Consider the following 20,405-nt stretch of genomic DNA (forward strand, 5'->3'; position numbering starts at 1 on the left):
CGCCTGAGAATTCACTGCCCAAATGCCTGGCTGTACAGGGAAGGATTTAGTCAAGAACAGGGTTTAAGATGCATGGGGCTAACACAGTGCAAACCCATGGAGTGATTCAGGGATAGTCCAGAATTACCTTGTTCCTGTTTGCAACGGTGTTAAACTACAGAAGACGGGTCTTAGTCCAGAATAAGAATGTCCACACATTCTTAGGAAGGAATAGCTGCTCCTGACTGACACCGCATGTAGACAAACTCTAACTGGCGCGGGGAGAACACATGGGTCTCGGTGCAGGAAAAAATTAATGTTGAACATGGACCCACGACAGGGAAAATAATGGTGAAAACACATGGATCCCAGTGCAGGGGAAATAATGGTGAAAACACATGGATCCCAGTGCAGGGGAAATAATGGTGAAAATACACTGCTCCCAGTACATGGAAAATAATGGTGAAAACACATGGATCCCAGTGCAGGGGAAATAATGGTGAAAACACATGGATCCGAGTGTAGAGGAAATAATGGTGAAAACACATGGATCCCAGTGCAGAGAAAATAATGGTGAAAACACATGGATCCCCCTGTAGGGAAAGTGAGCATGAAAAAAAAAAAATCGGTGTCCAGAAAGACTCAGGCAGTCACTGTGAAAATACCTGGCAAGGTAAAGCGGAAAACAGGTTGAGTGCAGAATTTGGCCATACTAAAGGTAATCCAGCAAACCAGGCGGAGGGTTAAAACCCCCCATACACCCACAAAACACACAGGCAGTGATTTCGCAAACCGCGAGAAACTTTCATAAGAACATTTTCTCCCTGTCTGAATGAGCTTGTCAATAACCAGGCAGCCCTTTCCTTCAACTCCACTCCATGCCTTTTGTTCCCGTTCCAGTTAATACATAATCTAAAGGCAAAGAAAACGCTGGTCAATACCCAAGGTCAGGTTACTTCTCTGTTATTGTTACCCACAGCATAGCACTCATTTCCTCCCTAAACAACCATCATAATCCTTAATGTGACATAAATCCCATTGACAGGCAATTGAGCAATTCTGGACAAAATCAAACATACCTAGATATTAGATCAAGTTGCAGACCATTATTTCATTATTATTAGTCTGCTGTGCTTTAGGCGACTTAGGGACATGCTGATTAAAGATCTGACATGAACTTTCCTTATGCAAGAAAAATGAAGGTGGAGAAATATGGCAATTTCCTACCGATGAAGGTGCCCAAAGAGAGACTGCAAAACAAAACAGGTTCTCTGGGAGAGGGTGGGGAAAAGGAATAAGCTGTTTCTGCCCGGTTTCGAACCGGGGACCTTTCGCGTGTGAGGCGAACGTGATAACCACTACACTACAGAAACCAGCTGGCTGCGTTTTTCTTCATAACGGCTACAGCCATTGGTGTGAGAGTGGCAGGCCTGTTCTAGCCAAGTGCTGATGCTTTCCTGCTGCTCGACATCACACAGGCAGCTGTTTAACCGGCGCCTCCCACAGAGGCTGCTTTATCTCCCCCTGTGTAACATTCCCTTTCATTCACACCCCTGCATGCAGCGTGGCTGCTAAACAAAGACCAGGGTCCAGCCAGATGTGGGCAACACTTAGATCTGGAAGAGTGCAGGGGGGCAGAAAGTTTTAAACCACCCGTTGGAGGCAAAATTGAAGGGTGAAACAGCCGGGATACAGAGGAATCCGGGCACAAGTGTGACACAAGTGGCAGAATCCAGTCAAAATCATTAATCCAGCAGGATGAAAGGTACAAGTGCCTGGTGTCTACCAAACCTGAACGCAGCCATTGTGAATACATACATCTGGCGTCTTCAGATTCCAGACAAGGCACCTGTACTGTCTCAGTTGGGCAAAATGCAACAATCCCTCAGAATCCAGGCAATTCAGTCCCACAAGCACCTGGCTTCAGCAGAACTGGGAGGACAAAGCCTTTTGTGAAAAACATCTGCTTTTCTAAAAGAAAACTCTAGCTCACTGTTTTATACAGAGGACGCTGGGGCTTTCAAACCCGGGCTGCTTGTACTTCTCTTTCTTGGTGCAGTCAGCACCTGAATTCAGCAGACCTGAATAACACAAGAAGGTTAAAAAAATACACCTGGATGGGTCAAAGTTCCAAGTCAGACATAATTGTATAGACAGTTTTGGCGGATCAGAATTGAGACACATATGTGAGCCTCCTCGGGATCCAGGCATAACACACGCAAACACACGAGGAAAGAAAAATGCACTCAGGATAATGCTAAAAACTCCAGCATCCAGATACCCTCAGTGTAAAGCAACCCTGCCCAGAAGGAATCTAAAGATCTACTCTGTGTAGCTGTTTTTAAATGATAAGAGACATGTAATACACCGAGGGCTGATGGGGTTGAAAGTTAATGTACAGGACTTGTAAAGACGGAAGATTAAGAATTGAATTATTTACGGTATCAGCTTCATGACAATTCAAAGTGATTACATGTTAAAGAATAAGGGGAAAGTATATTCAAATTAATCCTTTCGGTTTTAAAATAGGGGTTTTGTGTGGCTGATCACTGGGGAGACCACTGCTGTTACCTAGGGAGGTGGTAGCATCTCCTTCCTTAGAAGTTTTTAAGGTCAGGCTTGACAAAGCCCTGGCTGGGATGATTTAATTGGGGATTGGTCCTGCTTTGAGCAGGGGGTTGGACTAGATGACCTCCTGAGGTCCCTTCCAACCCTGATATTCTATGATTCTATGATTCTATGTACGGAATAAAACTCATTCCCTACTGGGATACAAGCCCCTGGCTTTGAAAAAGTAACACGCGAGTATAGGGATTGACAGCTACCGCTTTTCTCGTCCCTATTTAGCTTCTGCTAAACTAAAAGCAGTTTCAGTATTTAACCAAATATACCATTTTTCGTTTATTTATTTCCCATGTACTTCTGGTGAATCAGAAGACACTTCAGCAAATCATAACAAAAATGTTTTGTTATTAGAGAATAAAATGTGTTAAATATGCCGGCATTATTAAATCTTATTTTTCTCTATTTTTTTCCGCGTGTTCACTTGTTGCCTTTGACAAGTTTGTGTCTAGTCAGTTAGTTTAGTCAGCTTCTCCCATCCTGAAACGACATTTGTAAAACAGACACCAGAAGGGGCGCCCAATAAACCCTTATTTAAAACAAAAGAAAGAAAAAAGTTTAGGTTATGCCATTTAATGGCTGTTCCCTCAAACACTGGGTTAAAAAATTGTGTTAGTTTCAAATAAAATTAACTTCAGCCTCCCTTTAAGAACTTAACACAAATCTGCTCTATAAAAATGTATAAAAATGAGACAGTATAAAGGACAGGGCAGTGCACATCCATCTAAATCAAAGGGGTGTTTTTGTTTGTCTGAAATCATAGAATCATAGACTCTCAGGGTTGGAAGGGACCTCAGGAGGTCATCTAGTCCAACCCCCTGCTCAACGCAGGACCAATCCCCAACTAAATCACCCCAGCCAGGGCTTTGTCAAGCCTGACCCTAAAAACCTCTAAGGAAGGAGATTCCACCGCCTCCCTTGGTAACCCACTCCAGTGTTAGGCCAAAGTCAGCCTTGGGGCAAATCTACTGAAGCTGTGGGCGCAAAGTGTTTCAAACACCTTACAAAAATAATAAAGCAATTTTTTAAACATATTCTTATTTCAGGTTCTGCTGTTTCAAATATAAAATTGATTGACTGTATAATAAATGCACAGGGGGGAAAGCACAATCCCTACACTCCACCTATTTTCCATTTTGCTGGATAGAAAAATCATATTTACTAATTTTGTCTCTGAACTTTTTTTGTGTGATTCAATTATCCATCAGCTGTTTGTCCGTCTCCAGAGCAATCCCTCTTAATAATCAACCCAGTCGACCGAGACAAAAGATGACAGGGAATTGCAGCTGGTCTGTTTTTCTGTCCTAGCTGAGACAGAAAAAGAAAGAAGAGGAGATCAGAATAATATCTTTTGATTGTAAGAAAGAGGGTGGTATTACCCCTGGAGCAGGAACTGGCATCTGGCCTGTCTCTCTCGCTCTCTTTGCTTTCTTTAAAAAACAGGAGGAGGGTTGAAACAGCCATTTTTAGAGACAGACATTTATTTCCAGGGAAGAAGAAATGATTAAAATACCTTCCACTAACTTTTGAAAAACTTATTCGCTTCGCCCAACGTGGGGCTCGAACCCACGACCCTGAGATTAAGAGTCTCATGCTCTACCGACTGAGCTAGCCGGGCTGCTTATGCAATATTCTGATTTAAGCAAGTGGAATAGAGCTGGAGCTCTGTTTCTTCAGTTGCCATTTCTACCTGCCCAAATTTCTAGTCCTGTGTTGCAATAACCCCAGGTAACCTTCCTAAGATCCATCAGGCTGCTTTTCCAGAGTTAACCACCTTCTGGGAACCCCCAGAATGCCAAGCCACAGGATGCAAAATTATAGACACAAAGAGCAGGGGGAATTCAGAACAGAAGATAAGAACAAAGGAAACAAGAAACTTCAAGCAAAACTTAAGAAACAAAAGGAAGTATTTCATCACAGAACGCACAGTCAGCCTGTGGAACTCTTTGCCTGAGGCTGTCATGAAGGGCAAGACTATAACAGGATTAAAAAAAGAACTAGATAAATTCATGGAGGACAGGTCCATCAATGGCTATTAGCCAGGGTGGACAGGCATGGTGTCCCTAGCCTCTGTTTGCCAGAAGCTGGGAATGGGCAACAAGGATCACTTGATGATTATCTGTCCTGTTCATTCCTTCTGGGGCACCTGGCATTGGCCACTGTCGGAAGACAGGACACTGGGCTAGATGGACCATCGGTCTGACCCAGTATGGCCGTTTTTGTGTTCTTATGAAAGGCCACACTGGGTCAAACCGATATTCCATCTAGCCCAATATCCTGTCTTCTGAGCAGGGGCAGTGTAGCCTGATGAAAAGAGGACCAGGGACCTCCACCCCCTCCATGGCACCACCCCTTCTGCCCAAGGCCCTGGCCCCAGCCAAGCCAGAGTGGGCCGGGAGCTGCAGACCCTCCACCCACGGGGATGGGAGTGCCAAGGGCAGCTTTGGCCCATGTCCCTGCAGTGCAGGCCCCCCCGCCCAGGGCAGGTGGAGGGTTTGCAGCCCCCAACAGCTACCAGCGTAGCTCCTATCCCAACCTGGCTCTGGTTGGGGCCTCAGAGCTGCAGCCCAGGCCTGGCCATGTTGAGAGCTGTGCAGCAGGGCAGCTGTGAGGAGCCACCGATCCTCCACCTTCCCTGGGTGGGGGACCTGGAGGATGAGGAAACGGGTCAGGGGCTACTCTCGGCCTCCCCCCGACCCCAGGCAGGTGGAGGGTCCATGGTGTGATGCCCCCCACTACCAGGGTTCCCCGGCCGGTCTCCAGCTGCGGCCTGGCTGGGGGTGTGTGTCTCAGGGGGCCATGGCGAAAAGTGGATTTGCCAGGCCCATCCACTTTCAAAAAGTGTAAGGGCCATGGCCCCCTCTCACACTGTGTCACTGAGACAGGAAGGGAATATCCCATTAGGACCCCATGGAATGGGCTCCTCTAGGCTCTGACATCCCAGTCTTTATGAGCTAGGAGGCTAAAGTGTGACTAGGGGGGAAAGGAGGCTAGAAAGGCGTTGATCTGCCTGTATGGTGACTTTTCTTTGTGATCCTGGAGGACTCTAGCATTGTCCTAGATCAGAGACTGAGATGGGGAGGCCTGGTGATGGGCAGGAGAAGGCGAGGACTGGAGAGCAAAACCTTTGGGTTGAGAGAGTGGGGGTAGGGGATCTAGCAGGGGATTGTGAATATTAATCTCCACATTCCAGAACTATGGTTCAGAATTCTACAGCTCATCTGGATCCTAGTTCATTTTTCTGAGGCACAGAATCATTGTATTAAAGCATCGCTAGGTTTCTGCATTGATCTCTTGTCTTCTTTAGTGCTTGTGTATGATTTTTCTTAATGAGGAAATTCCCAGACACAAAGTATACTAGTGTGGAATTAAGGTTGAGAGTAGAGGGAAGGGATTTCCCCTTGCTAGTTGTCACAAAACTCAGCAGGGTTCTACCAAATGACTCCTAGAATATTCCTGGGAGGAAAGGCCAGGCAGAGAAATGCCATCAAATTGAGGGCCGGGGGGGGGGGGTGGGTGGGGGTGGGGCTCACGGACTCAGTCAGTTAACCCCAAAGAGAATTTTAAACTGAAAGGAAAAAAGAAAAGAAAGATGTACTAAGGAAAGTATGGAATAATCCAGTGTGACTTCAAAATCAGTTTACTCCATTTGAGCTCCACCACTCATTTGTGCCACACAGTTATTTCTGGAGAAGCATCCAAGAATTCCTGACTGCTGAGAGCCCTTGTCGGACTACAGGAAGATTGGGGGAGGAAGGGTCAAAGGGTCAGATCAGCCCAAGACAGGGAAGGGGTGTCCCAATTCGAGATCGCAGCTCCGTCTCACAGCTCCCGCAGCCAGAGAATCCCCAGGAGTTGGCTTCACTGAAAGTCTCCTTTCTGGTCCCACAATGCACCCTTCTGCCTTCCCCCCACTAAACCCCCAAAATGGGTCCTGGCCAGGACTCTACAGTTACTCCCTCTGGATATGACCCCCTTACGTCCACTGCTAATAACCCCCTCATGAAACTGTAACCCACACACCGCCTGGGTGTGGTGTTCTGTCCCATCTAGTGGCACCGAGACCACTTAGAGACAGAGAGATTAATGAGTCTGCTCTACAGCCTTACCTAAGGGCCATAGGCGTAGAGGCTCGTACACTAAGCTCCAGAAGCCCCAGGTTCAATTCTACCTGCCAACCAGTGGGGTCTGTCAGTGTTACAAAACCAGCAGGGATTTCCCTTCCTTCCCCTTTCATTTGTCTCTGCCCAAGTATTTCCCTCCCATTAGCCATTCCCTGCACCCAGAAAAGTTCTTCCCCCCTCCAGTGGTTGCAGACACAAAGAGCAGTGCCAGGTAACTGGCCTTATTAGCCACCAGAGGCTCTAGAAATGGAGACTAGCTTTCAGCTCCCACCCACGGACAGTGCTGATCTTGGTGGGTGCTAGCCCACTTTGAAGCTCTTTGTGTATCTACAAAGGATGAAGCTGACACAAGAATCCGCTTCCACACCAGAGTGCAAAAAGCACCAAGGAGTACTGAGGAATAGAACACGGACCGGAAGCTCTACAGTGGGCCCCATTAGCAATGCCCTGATGAGAGGCAGGCAGGTGACAGGCTGCAAAGATGGAAAGGTCCCATGAACATTTGCTGAGGGGCTGTGAGCCGATGCCAGAGGCAAAACAGCATGGGGGCCAGAGCAGGCAAACTGGCCAGTGGAGGCTTCGAGGAAGGAGGACAGTGAATTTGGAACATAAGCCTGGACCCACAAAGGTCCTTAAGTGCCTCAGTCCCAGTTTTAGGCTCCACACAATTCCTCTTTGTGAACCCCACCCCTTTGCCAGCATCCCTGCTTCCAACGGTGGCTAATGCCAGGTGCCTCAGAGGGAATGAACAGAACAGGTGATCATCCAGCGATCCATCCCCTGTCGCCCACTCCCAGCTTCTGGCAGTCAGAGGTTTAGCTTAAAACAGCAAAGAGCAGGGGCAAAGACTCAACATATAATATGCTCACTTTTTAATCTTTATTTACCTACATTCCATTCATTTTCCTTTGCCTCAAAGGAAAAGGGGAAAGAAAATGACCCGGGGTTGAGATATTTGCTTTGGAAAAGAAAGAGATTTTGTGCAGGATCCTCCCTCTACCCCCTCTGTATGTCCAGCTCTTTCCTAAAATTGGCACACTCTCCCTTATGGGAGTTTAGATGGAAAGGGACAGCTGCCAAGTCTGGGATCTCCCAGACCCCAGCAAGGGTCACGTTGCAAACAACTGCCAGCACAAATTGCTACTGGAAGCAGTTGCTAATCGCTTTTGCTGCCCTGTCACAATTTGCTGCATCTGCCTTTCCCCATCCTCTGGTCCAGGGGTACCATATTGTGATGGGTGGCGGGCTTTCCCGTCATAATTTGCTCTCTCTCACCTTTCTCCATCTTCTTGTCTGGGACAGCAAATTATGATGGACAGGGTTCCGCCTATTATAATTTGCTACCTCTGCCTTTTCCTATTACCTTGGACGGGGGCTAGCAAATAGCATATGCCTTAATCCAGCCCTGACTACGCTTGATCCCCTCCAAGGTTGGGGGTCTGGCAGGGAGAGGAGTGGGGGGAGCAATTCAGGAGCTGTTGTGTCCCTGCTCAGAGAGAGGAGGCTGCACTCCATCTGTCTCTGCTTTTTGTCCTGGGTCATGAGCTGCTGCCTCCTCCACTGGGGTTTGGGAGCCCACACTGAGCAGCTGCTGGTCCCCCGGCAGGGTCTGTGCTGGGGAGAGACCTTCATCAAAGGCCCCTTTGTGCTGTGCCCAGCCCAGGTGGGACATTCACTGGGCCACAGCAAGATATCGACTCTGCAGTCTGGGGTTGGGGCACCTGCCTGGGAGGGCCCCTTTCCCTCGGACTCTGTAATGACTGTTGCAAAGTGTGACAGGTTTCGCAGGAGAGACTGAGGGACCCCCTCACATCAGCATCTCTCATCGCCTCGCTTAGGCAGCTCCCTGCCTAACATGCTGGCTTTTGTAGATCCCATCGTTAGATGCCTCAGTTTCCCCATGCACGGTACAGGGCGCTTAGCTGACTAATTCAGCCTTTCCGGACCCCAGGGTTGTTTCAGTGATTTTCTAGACACCTAAAAGTTAGGTATTGCAACATCACAGTTCCTTCAGCTCTCCAGGGCTCAGTGGCAGCCATGCACCAGACATTTGACAATTGCTCACTGGTTGAAGCAGAGTGGGCTAGGGACCAGATGCCTGGAGAGCCCCATGCGTCCACCATTACCCCTCAGAATTTTCCGACGTCCACCGAACTCAGCAGCCTTCTCCCGAGGGCTGCCAGGAACATTCCCTGAAACATTAGAACTGATTGGGTGCAGCGATCGAAAGTTATTGCGTTGCGTCCAAACGGACAAATGCCATCACGCTGAGCGCAGGGCCCCACTTTGTGCGGCCAAAAATAAATCGGAATACCTGGCTCTCAGATAGCACTTTTCATCGGTGGATTTCAACGTGCTTTAAAGCAGTGGCTCTCAACCTTTCCAGATGACTGTCCCCCTTTCAGGAGGCTGATTTGTCTTGCGTATCCCCAAGTTTCACCTCACTTAAAAACAACTAGCTTACAAAATGAGACATAAAAATACAAAAGTGTCACAGCCACTAGTACTGAACAATTGCTTCCTTTCTCATCATTACCATACAATTATAAAATGAATCAACTGGCATATAAATATTGTATTTACATTTCAGTGTATAGCATATAGAGCAGTATAAATAAGTCATGGTCTGTGTGAAATTTTCGTTTGTACTGACGTCACTAGTGTTTTTTATGTAGCCTGTTTCAAAACTGGGCAAATATCTAGATGAGTTGATGTACCCCCCAGAACACCTCTGCGTACCCCCAGGGATATGTGTACCCCTGGTTGAGAACCACTGCTTTAAAGAACAGGTTATCATCACTCCTCTCCATGGCTGCTTCACCAAGGTTAAAAAAAATGCCTCCCCAGCCTGACTGACTCTTCTTCCGCAGGAGACGGGTGAATGGGACAGGACAGCCAGTGCGGATTTTCCCTGCGGATGATGGATTTTCGCCATAGAAGACTCTGAAATCCCACAGAGCTGGCTGCTTTGGCATCTACAGTCTGTGGTGCTCAGGGAAAGAGAAATAACACCTCCAAGAGGCTTCCATGAAAGCCCATTTTGATTAATATTCACGACAAGAGATGCTGAGGTTGAGAAACTATGTTCTGCTTTATCATTTCCAAATGAGAAATACAAGCTAAACCCACCTCCCCAGCCAGGGCCCGGAGCCTGGCGGTCCACTTCTGTCCCAGGCCAGCACTGTGCTGCTCCCGCGGGCACCAGAGAAAGAGAAACAAGTTAAAACTGGTAGAAAAGCGCAGACAATCTGCAAGCGATGCCAGGATCCAGTCACAAGAGTAAATGCTCCGAGAGCAGGAAACCCCGCGAGCTCAGGTTCGAGGGATGCAGTGTGGGGCGAGCAGGGCACAGAGGGGTTCTCTCATCTGCACCCAGGACTCTGCGGCGGATGGGGAGGGGAGGAGCTAAAATTTCAGGGTCCTCCTCTCCCTCTGGCCTCATTGATGCGGGTCAGCCTGGCTTCTGGGGAGCTCAGGCCTCGTGACTTCCCCGGCTTCCTTCTTACATCTGCCTAGCCTCGTCCTTTCAGCAATGATGAGACTCTGCCCTCTCCCCACCTCTCTCCTCTTGGGGCATCATTCCTAGCCCTTTAGATTTCAGGGGCGTCTTCCCATGGCACTCATAGGACATTTCGTGTCTCTCTCTAGCACAGCTGCAGCACGTTCACAGTTCTCAGTATTGGCGGTCTGGCTCTCAAGAGCGAAATGTGCAGTCTTCCAGCTCTGTACCCCTCACCTCCCACTCCATCCCCCTCCTGACTCTATCTCGCATCATTGCAGGGATCAGGCAGTAACTTCCTTCTCCATTTCAGTCTCTGCCTCTGGGAGTGTAAATCTGGCGCTCACCCTCTGTTTGTGCCGATACATATTGACAATTGGCATTGTTCAAACCACATGAAAATCTCACGACGCGATAGAGGTGAAAATAGGAAAGGACTATTCTGGCAAATGGTCATTTGCCTCATCAAGTCCCCAGTACACCTGAGCTACATCCTGTCAAACCAAACTAATATCAAAGTACGTGACCCAACACCTTCAGGAAAGAAAACCCCACGATACAGGGGGGCTATGAAACACTTTCACATTCAGAAAGCGAAATTCCAGAGAATCTTGATTCACAATCAGGAGAACAAATTTACTCATTTTCTTCTGAGCTGGCTAACCCTGCTTCACTCAGCGCCTCCTCACTATTCGGTTGTGTTAGTTACAACATTTTGCCATCCTCCTAAGGAAACAGGAAAAAAAACAAAAACCAAAACCTTCCCCTTGACAAATGATCTGTACTTGGCTGTGAAAAGCCCAGAAGCCACTTTACCAATAGATGGAAACAGGGATTTAAGCTCAGAAACCTCAGCTTGTGCTTTGGGGTTCATCTGAATCCTCCCCCACCCTGGCCCAGGTCGGTGACACTTTCACCTCCAGAAGTCTGGTTTAGGATCCAAGTGTGATTCCTGTGCACGGAGAGCCAGGGGCACTGTAGTAAGTGACACTTTGGGAGGTGGAGGAGTAGAATGGAGAGAGGATAAAATTCTCCAAAGCTTGGACAGAGACTGCTGCGTCAAGGATGGAGCATGACAGCGACGGGGGAAGGAGGGAATCCCTCGGACTCACCCCATCGCTCTCAAATAGCACAGCACCTAAAACACCACCCTTTACTATCCTTGCTCCTACTCTTCTAGACTCCATTTAATTCTCGTCTGTAAGAGAGAAAATGTACAAAAAGAAATGCTTGCCAGCATGGCCTGGATCAAGGTGAGACTAGCTGGGAGCGAGAGAATCTACCCCCAAAGGGGGAACTCAGTGACTCTAACAGTCACTCTGCTAATTGTACATCCGATGAAGTGAGCTGTAGCTCACGAAAGCTTATGCTCAAATAAATTTGTTAGTCTCTAAGGTGCCACAAGTCGTCCTTTTCTTTCTGCAAATACAGACTAACACAGCTGCTACCCTGAAATCTGCTAACGGTGAGGATCAGAAGGAATTAGATGCTCTGGGTGAATCTAGGGTAGGATGAATGGGGGAGGGTCAGAGGAGACGAGCTGGCTGATCCCGACCACGTTTCCTACCACAGACGGACGCTCAGAGGCTGATGCTGCCAAGGCAGAGGTGGTATCTCCAGGCCTCCCACAAAAGGCCCTGTGGGAATCAGTCCCACTTAGTGGTGCTGTCTGAATGCAGAGAAGGGGCAGAGGGGTGAGTGATGAGAGGCAGCACCTCTCTACCCCGTGCTCTCCCTCGCCTCTTACCCCTTGATCCCCAAACGCTCGATAGCCCAGCACCCAGCTCCCCCTGCTTCCCAGCTCCAACCATTCCATCCTCAGTCCCTTCCCCATAACCCATCGTCCTGGTCCCTTAACGATTGGTGCCCCAGAGCCCAGCGCCCTGGGGAATTTGTGGAGGGAGGAGTTACCAGCCTCCAGGGACACTCCCCCTGCAGGGAACAGCTCCAGGTAAGTGGGGGAGCCCAGCCCAGGGGCTGGTGGAACATGGGGGATGGAGACAGGGGTCTAGAGTGAAGGTGAGGCCTGGCCCAAGTGCCCTTCTCCTCATCTCCATGGCAGGGGGATCCCATCTGGGAGGGGAAGGGAGAGGGGGGAACTTCAGCCAGGCAGAAGGAGTGGCTGGAGGAGTTTCTCTCTCTCCCTTCCCCCATCTGTGGCCCATCAGCTCAGCATTCAGGGCTGCAGCAGGGAGGAGGGGCTGATGAGGGCTCCTCCTCCTCTGCTTGGGGTTTGCTTAGACCAGGCAGAGCCAGAGGGTCACTGACCAGCTGCTGCTCAGCTGCTGCTGGATCCTCACCCCAGTGATGGGCAGCTGGATCCTTGGGAGCCAAATGCCCCTGATGTGTGTGGGAATGAGGAAATGGGTTTGTCACCATGGCCAGTCCTAGTTAGGCCCCTGAAAGAAATTCTCCCATGTGCGGAGGAGTCTCTGATGTCTGACATGGTGTTGGCTCCACTTGGAGCATTTGCCTTGCTAAGGACATCTCAGTGGTTTCTTCCCTGCGTGGATTTGCTGCTGCCAGATACTAAGGGAAGCCTGCCCCACATTCAAGGTTTTTCTCTCTCATGTGGGTTCTCCAGTATTAAGTAAGGCCTGAGCTGTTATTGAAGCTTTTCCCACAGTCCAAGCACTTATGGGGTTTCTCTATTTTGTGTATTGTCTGATGCGTAACAAGGGCTGATCTCTGAATTGAACTTTTCCCCAGAGACATTTCTGGGGTCTCTCTCCCATGCTGGGGGTCTCCTGATGAGTATTAAGGATTGACTTCCTATTAAAACATGTCCCACTTATAGGCTCTCTCCCCCTCATGAATTCCCTGATGTTTAGTGAGGTTTGAGCTATGACTGAAGCTTTTCCCACAGTCGAGGCATTTATAGGGTTTCTCTCCCGTGTGGATTCTCTGATGCGTAATAACGGCTGAACTGACGTTAAACCGTTTCCCACAGTGGAGGCATTTGTAGGGTTTATCCCCCGTGTGGGTTCTCTGATGTGTAACAAGGTTTGAGCTCTGACTAAAGCTTTTCCCACAGTCCAGGCATTTATGGGGTTTCTCTCCAGTGTGGGTTCTTTGATGTGCAAGAAGAGCTGATCGCAGATTGAAACATTTCCCACAGTCCAGGCATTTATAGGGTCTCTCTCCTGTGTGGGTTCTCCCATGTTTAATAAGGGACGAGCTGTCGCTAAAACTTTTCCCACACACGAGGCAGTTATAGGGTCGCTCTCCCGTGTGGGTTCTCCGATGTTTAGTGAGGCTGGAACTCTGACTGAAGCTTTTCCCACAATCTAAGCATTTATAAGGTTTCTCTCCCGTGTGGATTCTCTGATGTCTAATAACAGCTGATCTCACGTTGAAGCTTTTCCCACAGTCCAGGCACTTATAGGGTTTCTCTCCCGTGTGAGTTCTCTGATGTGCAATAAGGGCCGATCTCACATTGAAACTTTTCCCACACTCCAGGCATTTATAGGGTCTTTCTCCCGTGTGCAGTCTCTGATGTGTGATAAGGTGTGAGCTCTGACGGAAACTTTTCCCGCAGTCCAAGCATTTATAGGGCTTCTCTCCCGTGTGGTTTTTCCAATGCGTAATAAGGTTCGTTCTCACACTGAAGCTTTTCCCACAGTCGAGGCATTTGTAGGGTTTCTCATCCTTGGGATTTGTCTGCTGGGCGGTGGTTTCCTTGGGATCTGTGCATCCTCCCCCACCTTGAATTGATGCATCCACTTTCTTCCTTGGCTGGTTTCCCAGCTGCCTCTCTGACCCACCCCGATTTCCCCAGGCTTCTCCCTGTTCCAAGCCCTGGGGAAAATTCCCTTCAGCTCCTCTCAAAAAGGCCCTCTCTGGTTCCACCTGCCAAGTCACCTCCTTGTTCTCACTCACGGTCTCATCACCTGCTGAGAGAGAGAGAACCCAGACAGGAGTCACTGCCTGTGCCAGGGAGAAGGGACCGAAAGGGGAACAGCAAAGAGGGAAAACACCACACAGTGACTGCTGGGGAACTGGAGACATTAGATTCTGCCTCCACATCCCACCCAAACACTCCTAGGGGAGTAAAGCTGGGGAGGAAACTGCATACAGCTAAAGGATGGGTGGGAAGCTGTGAGTGATATCTGTCATGGTGAGGCACGACCTGTTGATTACAGCCCTGACCTGGGTGAGACGGGGCAGACCTGGGGGAGTTCGTTCACAGCACATCTTTGGGAGTCTCAGCTTTTTCCTTCACTCACCACACAGTTTTTATGTCAATTTCACTGACTCCTCACCTGTGTGGGTGACTCGCGGGACCTCCTTTTTCTCAGTGGCCTGGAGATTCGGGACCCACGGCTCTTCCCCTCGTTCCAGCCGGGCGATCAGCTCAGGTTTGGGAACGGGAAATCCTGCTCGGGGGGTGAAATCAGACAAGATCAGGTTGTATGGAGTACTGGGAGAGTATCTGTCACAAGGAACATTCCCGGAATTTAACCTGGCCCCATGCTGTGCTGGGAGCATGAATAATCTGAACAGATGGAAGCATGATCACTGAGCCCCCTTGAGAGAAGCAGACATTGGGGGTGGGAGACCATCCCCTCACGAGGAGTTTCCAGGGTCTGTGCACTCTGGGGGATTTGCTGATGCAGACACAGCTCTGGGGTTAAACCCCTGCCTAGTTCTAAACCTCCAGAGCCCTCCCCATGGATGGAACTAGTCTACCACCAAGACTCAATTAGCATAAACCCGGAAACTGAAGTCAATGAGCAGTTATCCAGTTCAGGCTCATCAATGTATTCAAAAAGCTGCACTGCAGTAACCTCTTTGCACCTCCTGGTGAATAGTGATAGTTTTGGGGTTGCCTGTTTTTGATACCAGGGATCTAGATTGCATAATATGAGGTGAGAGACATTTTTTCCTGCCTTAGTCTCACACCCCCAATGTCAAAATCCTTGGTTCCCGAGTCAGCCTCAGAGCAACAGCACCTGCTCACAAGATGTATACTGTTATGTACACCATGGGCTGGAGGCTTTTGAAGCAGATGGGCTCAACAGGCAGCTGAATTTTAAAAAAAACACGAATGGCAAAGGAATGCAGTTTAATCTCAATCTAGGTGATGGGGCAGGAGGGTCAGTTTCAATTCAGTGCATTTCCCAGATGCTTGGAGGAGTCTCTTAGGTCAAGTTCGGTCTCCTGGGAAACGAGACCAATAAGGATTCTGCATGTGAGTTAGAGTTAACAGAGCCAGAACAATACATGTCTTCTGTCCCCTTGAAAGCTGGAGGGATGGGGATGAATTAGCATGTCCATTGGGTTTACGACTCCCTGACCGCTTTGGAGGGGATGGAGATGCAAGTCTCTCTCACACTGGAGCTGTGAACTATGGGACCCATTCCCCTCTAATCTAACTGACCAGGAAGAACCTGACCAGATTCAGACACGCAGACCCCACGGCTTCTAATAACTGAGGGGACGGGAATCCCTTACCCAGCGAGGTCACCGTCTCATAATTCTCCTGCATGACGTCCCTGTAAAGGGCTCTCTGAGCGGGGTCCAGTAGAGCCCCCTGCCCCTGGGTGAAATACACAGCTACCTCCTCGAAGGTCACCGGCATCTGAAACAACAAGAGTCCCCCCACTCAGCACCTGCTGCCCCAGCCACTATTTCACTAGTCACACAGGAGGAAGGCAAAAACCCAGAAGTTCTCGGAGAACCAGAGTAGCAGAATTCCAAGCCCACCTTGCTCAGAGCAGCCAGGAGGCTTTAGGGGGTGGGGAGAAGGTGAGAGCTCCTTGTCCCCCCAGCAGATGGAGGAAGGCACAGACTTCTTATTTCCCACACGCCTGCCAGCCACAGACTGATACGGGAAGCAGAGCTCTGAGCAGGGACAGGGACAGGGACAGGATCAGGAATCCCAATGGCTTCCTTTCAATATTTGGGGGGAAACCAGACGGTACAGCCTCATCATATACACTCTCTCCATTCCACTAGTATCTCATGGGGATGTTTAACAGAAGCCATTAAAGCTAGGCATTTTGTAATTAGCAGATCCACATAACTTGCATCCAAGAGTTTTACAAGAGCTGGCTGAGGAGCTTGCTAGACCGTTAATGTTGATTTTTTAATAAGCCTTCAAGTGCTGAGGAAGTTCGAGAAGACTGGAAGAAAGCTAATGTTATGCCAATTTTTAAAAGGGTAAACAGGATGACATGGGTAATTATAGGCCTGTCAGCCTAACACTGAGCCCAGGCAAGATAATGGAGGAGCTGATGCAGGAACTTGATTAATAAAGAATTAAAGGAGTGTAATGTAATTAATGCAATTCAACATGGGTTTATGGAAAATAGATCCTTTCAAACTAACTTGATATCATTTTTTGATGAGATCACAAGCTTGGTTGTCAAGGGTAACAGTGTTGACATAATATACTTACACTTCTGTAAGGCGTTTGACTTGATACCACATGACATTTTGAATCAAAATCTCAAATGATACACAATTAATATGGCACACATTAAATGGATTAAAAACTGGCTAACTGATAGGTCTCAAAATGTCATTTTACAAGGGGAATCAACATCAGGTGTTTCAAGTGGGGTGCCACAGTGATTGGTTCTTCGCCCTACGTTATTTAACATTTCTAAGAAATGACTTGGAAGAAAACAAAATCATAACTGAACAGGTTTGCAGAGGGCAGAAAAATTGGGGGATTGGTAAACAGTGAAGAAACCAGGTCTCTGATTCAGATCAATTTGAATCACTTAGTAAACTGGGTGCAAGCAAAAAATATGCATTTGAATATGACTAAATGTACACGTATATAGCTCGGAACAAAGACGGTAGGCCATGCTTCCAGGATGGGGGATGCCGTCCTGGGAAGCAGTGACTCTATGGGAGCCATGGTGAATAATCTGCTGAACATGAGTTTCCAGTATAACGCTGTGGCCAAAAGAGCGAATGCGATCCTTGGATGTATAAACAGAGGAATCTTGCGTAGGCATTAGAGAGGTTATTTTACCTCTGTGTTTGTCACTGGTGCAGGCACTGCTGGAATCTGTCTCCAGTTCTGGTACTGACAGGTCAAAAAGGATGTTGACAAATTGCAGAGGGTTCAGAGAAGAGCCAGGAGAATGATCAAAGGATTAGAAAACCTGCCTTATTGTGATAGACTCAAGGAGTTCTATCTGTTTAGGTGAACAAAGAGAAGATTATGGAGTGAGTTGATTGCAGTCTACAGAGGGAACAAATATTTAATAAAGGGCTCATCAGTCTAGCGGAGAAAGATATAACACAATCCAAGGGCTGGGAGCTGAAGCTAGACAAATTCAGACAGGAAATAAAGCGTACATTTATAATGGTGAGAGTAATTCACTATTGGAAGAATTTACCAATTCTCCATCACAGACAAGTTTTTAATCAAGATCAGATGTTATTCATCTGCTCTAGGAATTATTTTGGGGAAGTTCTCAGGCCTGGTTTATACAGTGGGTCAGACTAGATGAAGAAAACAGTCCCTGGAATCTACGGACCTATCAAAATACCACAGTAGCCTCTGGCCAGTGGGTTCAGGCTCCGGCACTGGGAGTCTGGTCACTTTTCCCAGCCCTGCCCCGGGGGTGTTTCCTGTTTCAGAAATGGGGGAATGTTTCTCCCCCACCCCCACCAATGGGCCTGTTCAGAAAATCAGGCCCAGGTTGATCATGTCCCAGCAGCTTTATCATGCCCTGTCCCCTCCCTGCCTCACCCGGTGTGTTTTCTGCCCCTCCCCCTCTACAACAAATCCCCCCTGCAGCTCCCTGAAAATCTCCTCCCTGAGCTGGCTCCATCACAGCCATTTCCTTTCCCTGTCCCCTGGAAGACGGGAGGATCTGGAGCAAAACATGGACGTAATTCTTCAGGCTGTCAGGGCGAGAGGGGCCATTGGGGAGGTTACAGAAAGGGCTTGAGTCTATTTCACACCCCGATTCCCACAGGCTCCCTCCCTGCAGACAGATGCTCTGGACTCTGCCACGCTGGGAAAACCCTCAGTCACTTTATTACAACACAGACCCAGCCCCTCCCACCAGCACTGAACCCCCCTGAAACACTTTTAAATTTCCCCCCCCAACAGATCATCTGAGCCAAACACTAGAAAAGAGCAGAATCAAAGGAGCTGCGTTGGTGGATTCCCCCTGACATTGGCCCCAAGGGCAGCGCATCCAGCAGCTCGGCCAGGGCAGGAATTTTCCCTTTGTCAGCTCCTCACCTTGTTCCCAGGAGAGTCAGGCTGCCCAGGGGGATGCAGGGAATGGATCCGGCCAGGGCTGGGAGCTGAGAACCTCCCTCCTCACTTAGCGCTCCTGCTGCCCCTTTCAGTCTCTTCTCTTCCCTTTCTGTCTCCTTCCTTTTCTCTCCTCCCCTCTGCCTCGGACAACTGGTGACTGTCCTGTTCTTCTGGGCATTTGTTCTCCAGTACACAGATCAGCTACTTCGTCTAAAACACAAGAACAGCCACACTGGATCAGACCAAAGGTCCATCTAGCCCAGTGTCTTGTCTTGACAGTGGCCAATGCCAGGCTTCCCAGAGGGAATGAACAGAACAGGTGATCATCTGATCCATCCCCTGTCGCCCATTCCCAGCTTCTGGCAAAACAGAGGCTAGGGACACCATCCTTGCCAGCCTGGCTAATAGCCATTGATGGACCTGTCCTCCACGAACTTATCTAGTTCTTTTTTGAACCCTGTTATAGTCTTGGCCTGCACAACATCCTCTGGCAAGGAGTTCCACAGGTTGACTGTGCATTGCATGAAGAAATACTTCCTTTTGTTTGTTTTAAACCTGCTGCTTATTAATTTAATTTGGTGACCCCTAGTTCTTGTGTTATGAGAAGGAGTAAATAACACTTCCTTATTTATTGTCTCCACACCAGTCTACTAGAAGGAGTGTGAGCCTGGGACTGTCACCGAAGGCAGCAGCTCTGGGACTCGCTCCCCATCTACCACAAACTCACCAGCAGGTCCCTGAAAGGGGCCCTTTGTGCAGAGTCACTTTCCTGCCTGGCCCCAGCCCTTTCCCCCGGGTCTCTCCCCTCACCTGCAGGCTCCGGCACCGGAGAAAGTCCCCACCAGGCTGGACAACTCTTAAAGCCCCCCTCAGCCGCCTCTTAGAGCCACCTCCCCCTGCCCCCATCCCATCCCCCTCCTGCCACTGGCCTCACACACCCCTGTTCCCCCCGCCCCTCTTCAGCCCCCCCCCGCTCGCCCCCTCTGCCCCCCCCCCGCAGGTGTCACTGTCCCAGCCCCCAGCCCTGCCCGGCCGGGCCCCCCCCGCCCCGCACGCACCGGGAGCTGCGGCAGCTTTCCCGGGCCCGGGGCAGGGAATCGCAGCCGGCTCCGCGGGGAGCAGCCCGGGGCCAAACCCGCCCCCTGCAGCCCGGGGGTGACGGGGGGGGCGGGTCTCTCTTACCTTCCCTCCGAGCGGGGCCCCCCCGGGGCAGGGGCCGGGCCGGGAAGGGGCCCTGGCCGGGCTGGGGGCTCTGCCCTGGGAGAGGCTCCCGGGGAGCAGCGGGCAGGGCCCGGCTGGAGGTTCCCCTCTCCCGGCTGCAGCCCGGGCTCCGGGCTCCCAGCACCAGCCGCCGGGGCTCGGGGATCTCGCCGGGAGCCAGAGTCCCCGCAGCGGCTGCGAGTCACTTCCTACTGCCGGGCCTGAGCCCCGCGATCCTCCCGCCAGAGCCGCCTCCCAGCCGCCCCTGGGTCCTAGCGATAAACTCGCAGCCCCCTGCCCCAGACCCTGCCGCCTGGGGCCCCACAGCCCTTGGGCTCCGGCAGCTTCTCCCCACATTAGGCGGCATCGTGCATAGAAGCCACCGTGTCAGTGACTAGATAAAGGAGACGTCAATGTCCCGGGGAGGGGGGAGAAGGGCGGGGGTCCTCTATGTAGATTGTTCCTGTCTATGGGGACACAGAGGTGATGGGGGTGCCGGTCCTAGAGAGGCTGCCCAGAGCTTGGAGCTGCAGGCAACATGCTTCTCGATGACACTGACTGTATGTGACCACTCTGGTAACAGACGGGCACAGGGAGCAGGTGGTCAGAGCTGGTCTCGTCTGCACACCAGGCTCACTGGCTACCAGCCCTGGGCCGGAGCTACCAGCTCTGCTCCCCTAACTCAGGTCATGGAGCTGTCAGTGCTTTGCCACCAGGTTCCTGGAGTTATTTGTAGGGCCGGATTAAGCCA

At 49.9% G+C, this 20,405-nt stretch overlaps 1 protein-coding gene and 2 non-coding genes across 4 annotated transcripts; all 3 read right to left on the bottom strand.

Moving 5' to 3' along the window:
• Positions 1-1,279: 1,279 nt before the first annotated feature.
• On the bottom strand, positions 1,280-1,352 carry TRNAV-CAC (transfer RNA valine (anticodon CAC)). The gene has a single exon. It is a non-coding gene; the product is annotated as a tRNA-Val (tRNA).
• A 2,794-nt stretch (positions 1,353-4,146) lies between these two features.
• On the bottom strand, positions 4,147-4,219 carry TRNAK-CUU (transfer RNA lysine (anticodon CUU)). The gene has a single exon. It is a non-coding gene; the product is annotated as a tRNA-Lys (tRNA).
• An 8,647-nt stretch (positions 4,220-12,866) lies between these two features.
• LOC141998494 (uncharacterized) lies at positions 12,867-19,995 on the bottom strand. Of its 2 annotated transcripts, none has more exons than XM_074971358.1 (5): positions 19,637-19,995; positions 18,437-18,664; positions 15,679-15,805; positions 14,487-14,600; positions 12,867-14,114 (listed from the first exon to the last, which is right to left on the bottom strand). In XM_074971358.1, the coding sequence occupies exons 3-5, from the start codon at positions 15,803-15,805 to the stop codon at positions 13,000-13,002; spliced, it is 1,356 nt and encodes a 451-aa protein (XP_074827459.1). In that variant the 5' UTR covers positions 18,437-18,664; positions 19,637-19,995; the 3' UTR covers positions 12,867-12,999. The 2 variants fall into 2 exon arrangements, with proteins under 2 accessions (XP_074827459.1, XP_074827458.1); XM_074971357.1 differs by having other exon boundaries at positions 12,867-14,117; positions 19,637-19,994.
• Positions 19,996-20,405: the final 410 nt, after the last annotated feature.

This window comes from Natator depressus, chromosome 14 (genome assembly GCF_965152275.1).
Source record: "Natator depressus isolate rNatDep1 chromosome 14, rNatDep2.hap1, whole genome shotgun sequence".
Taxonomy (NCBI): Eukaryota; Metazoa; Chordata; order Testudines; family Cheloniidae; genus Natator; species Natator depressus.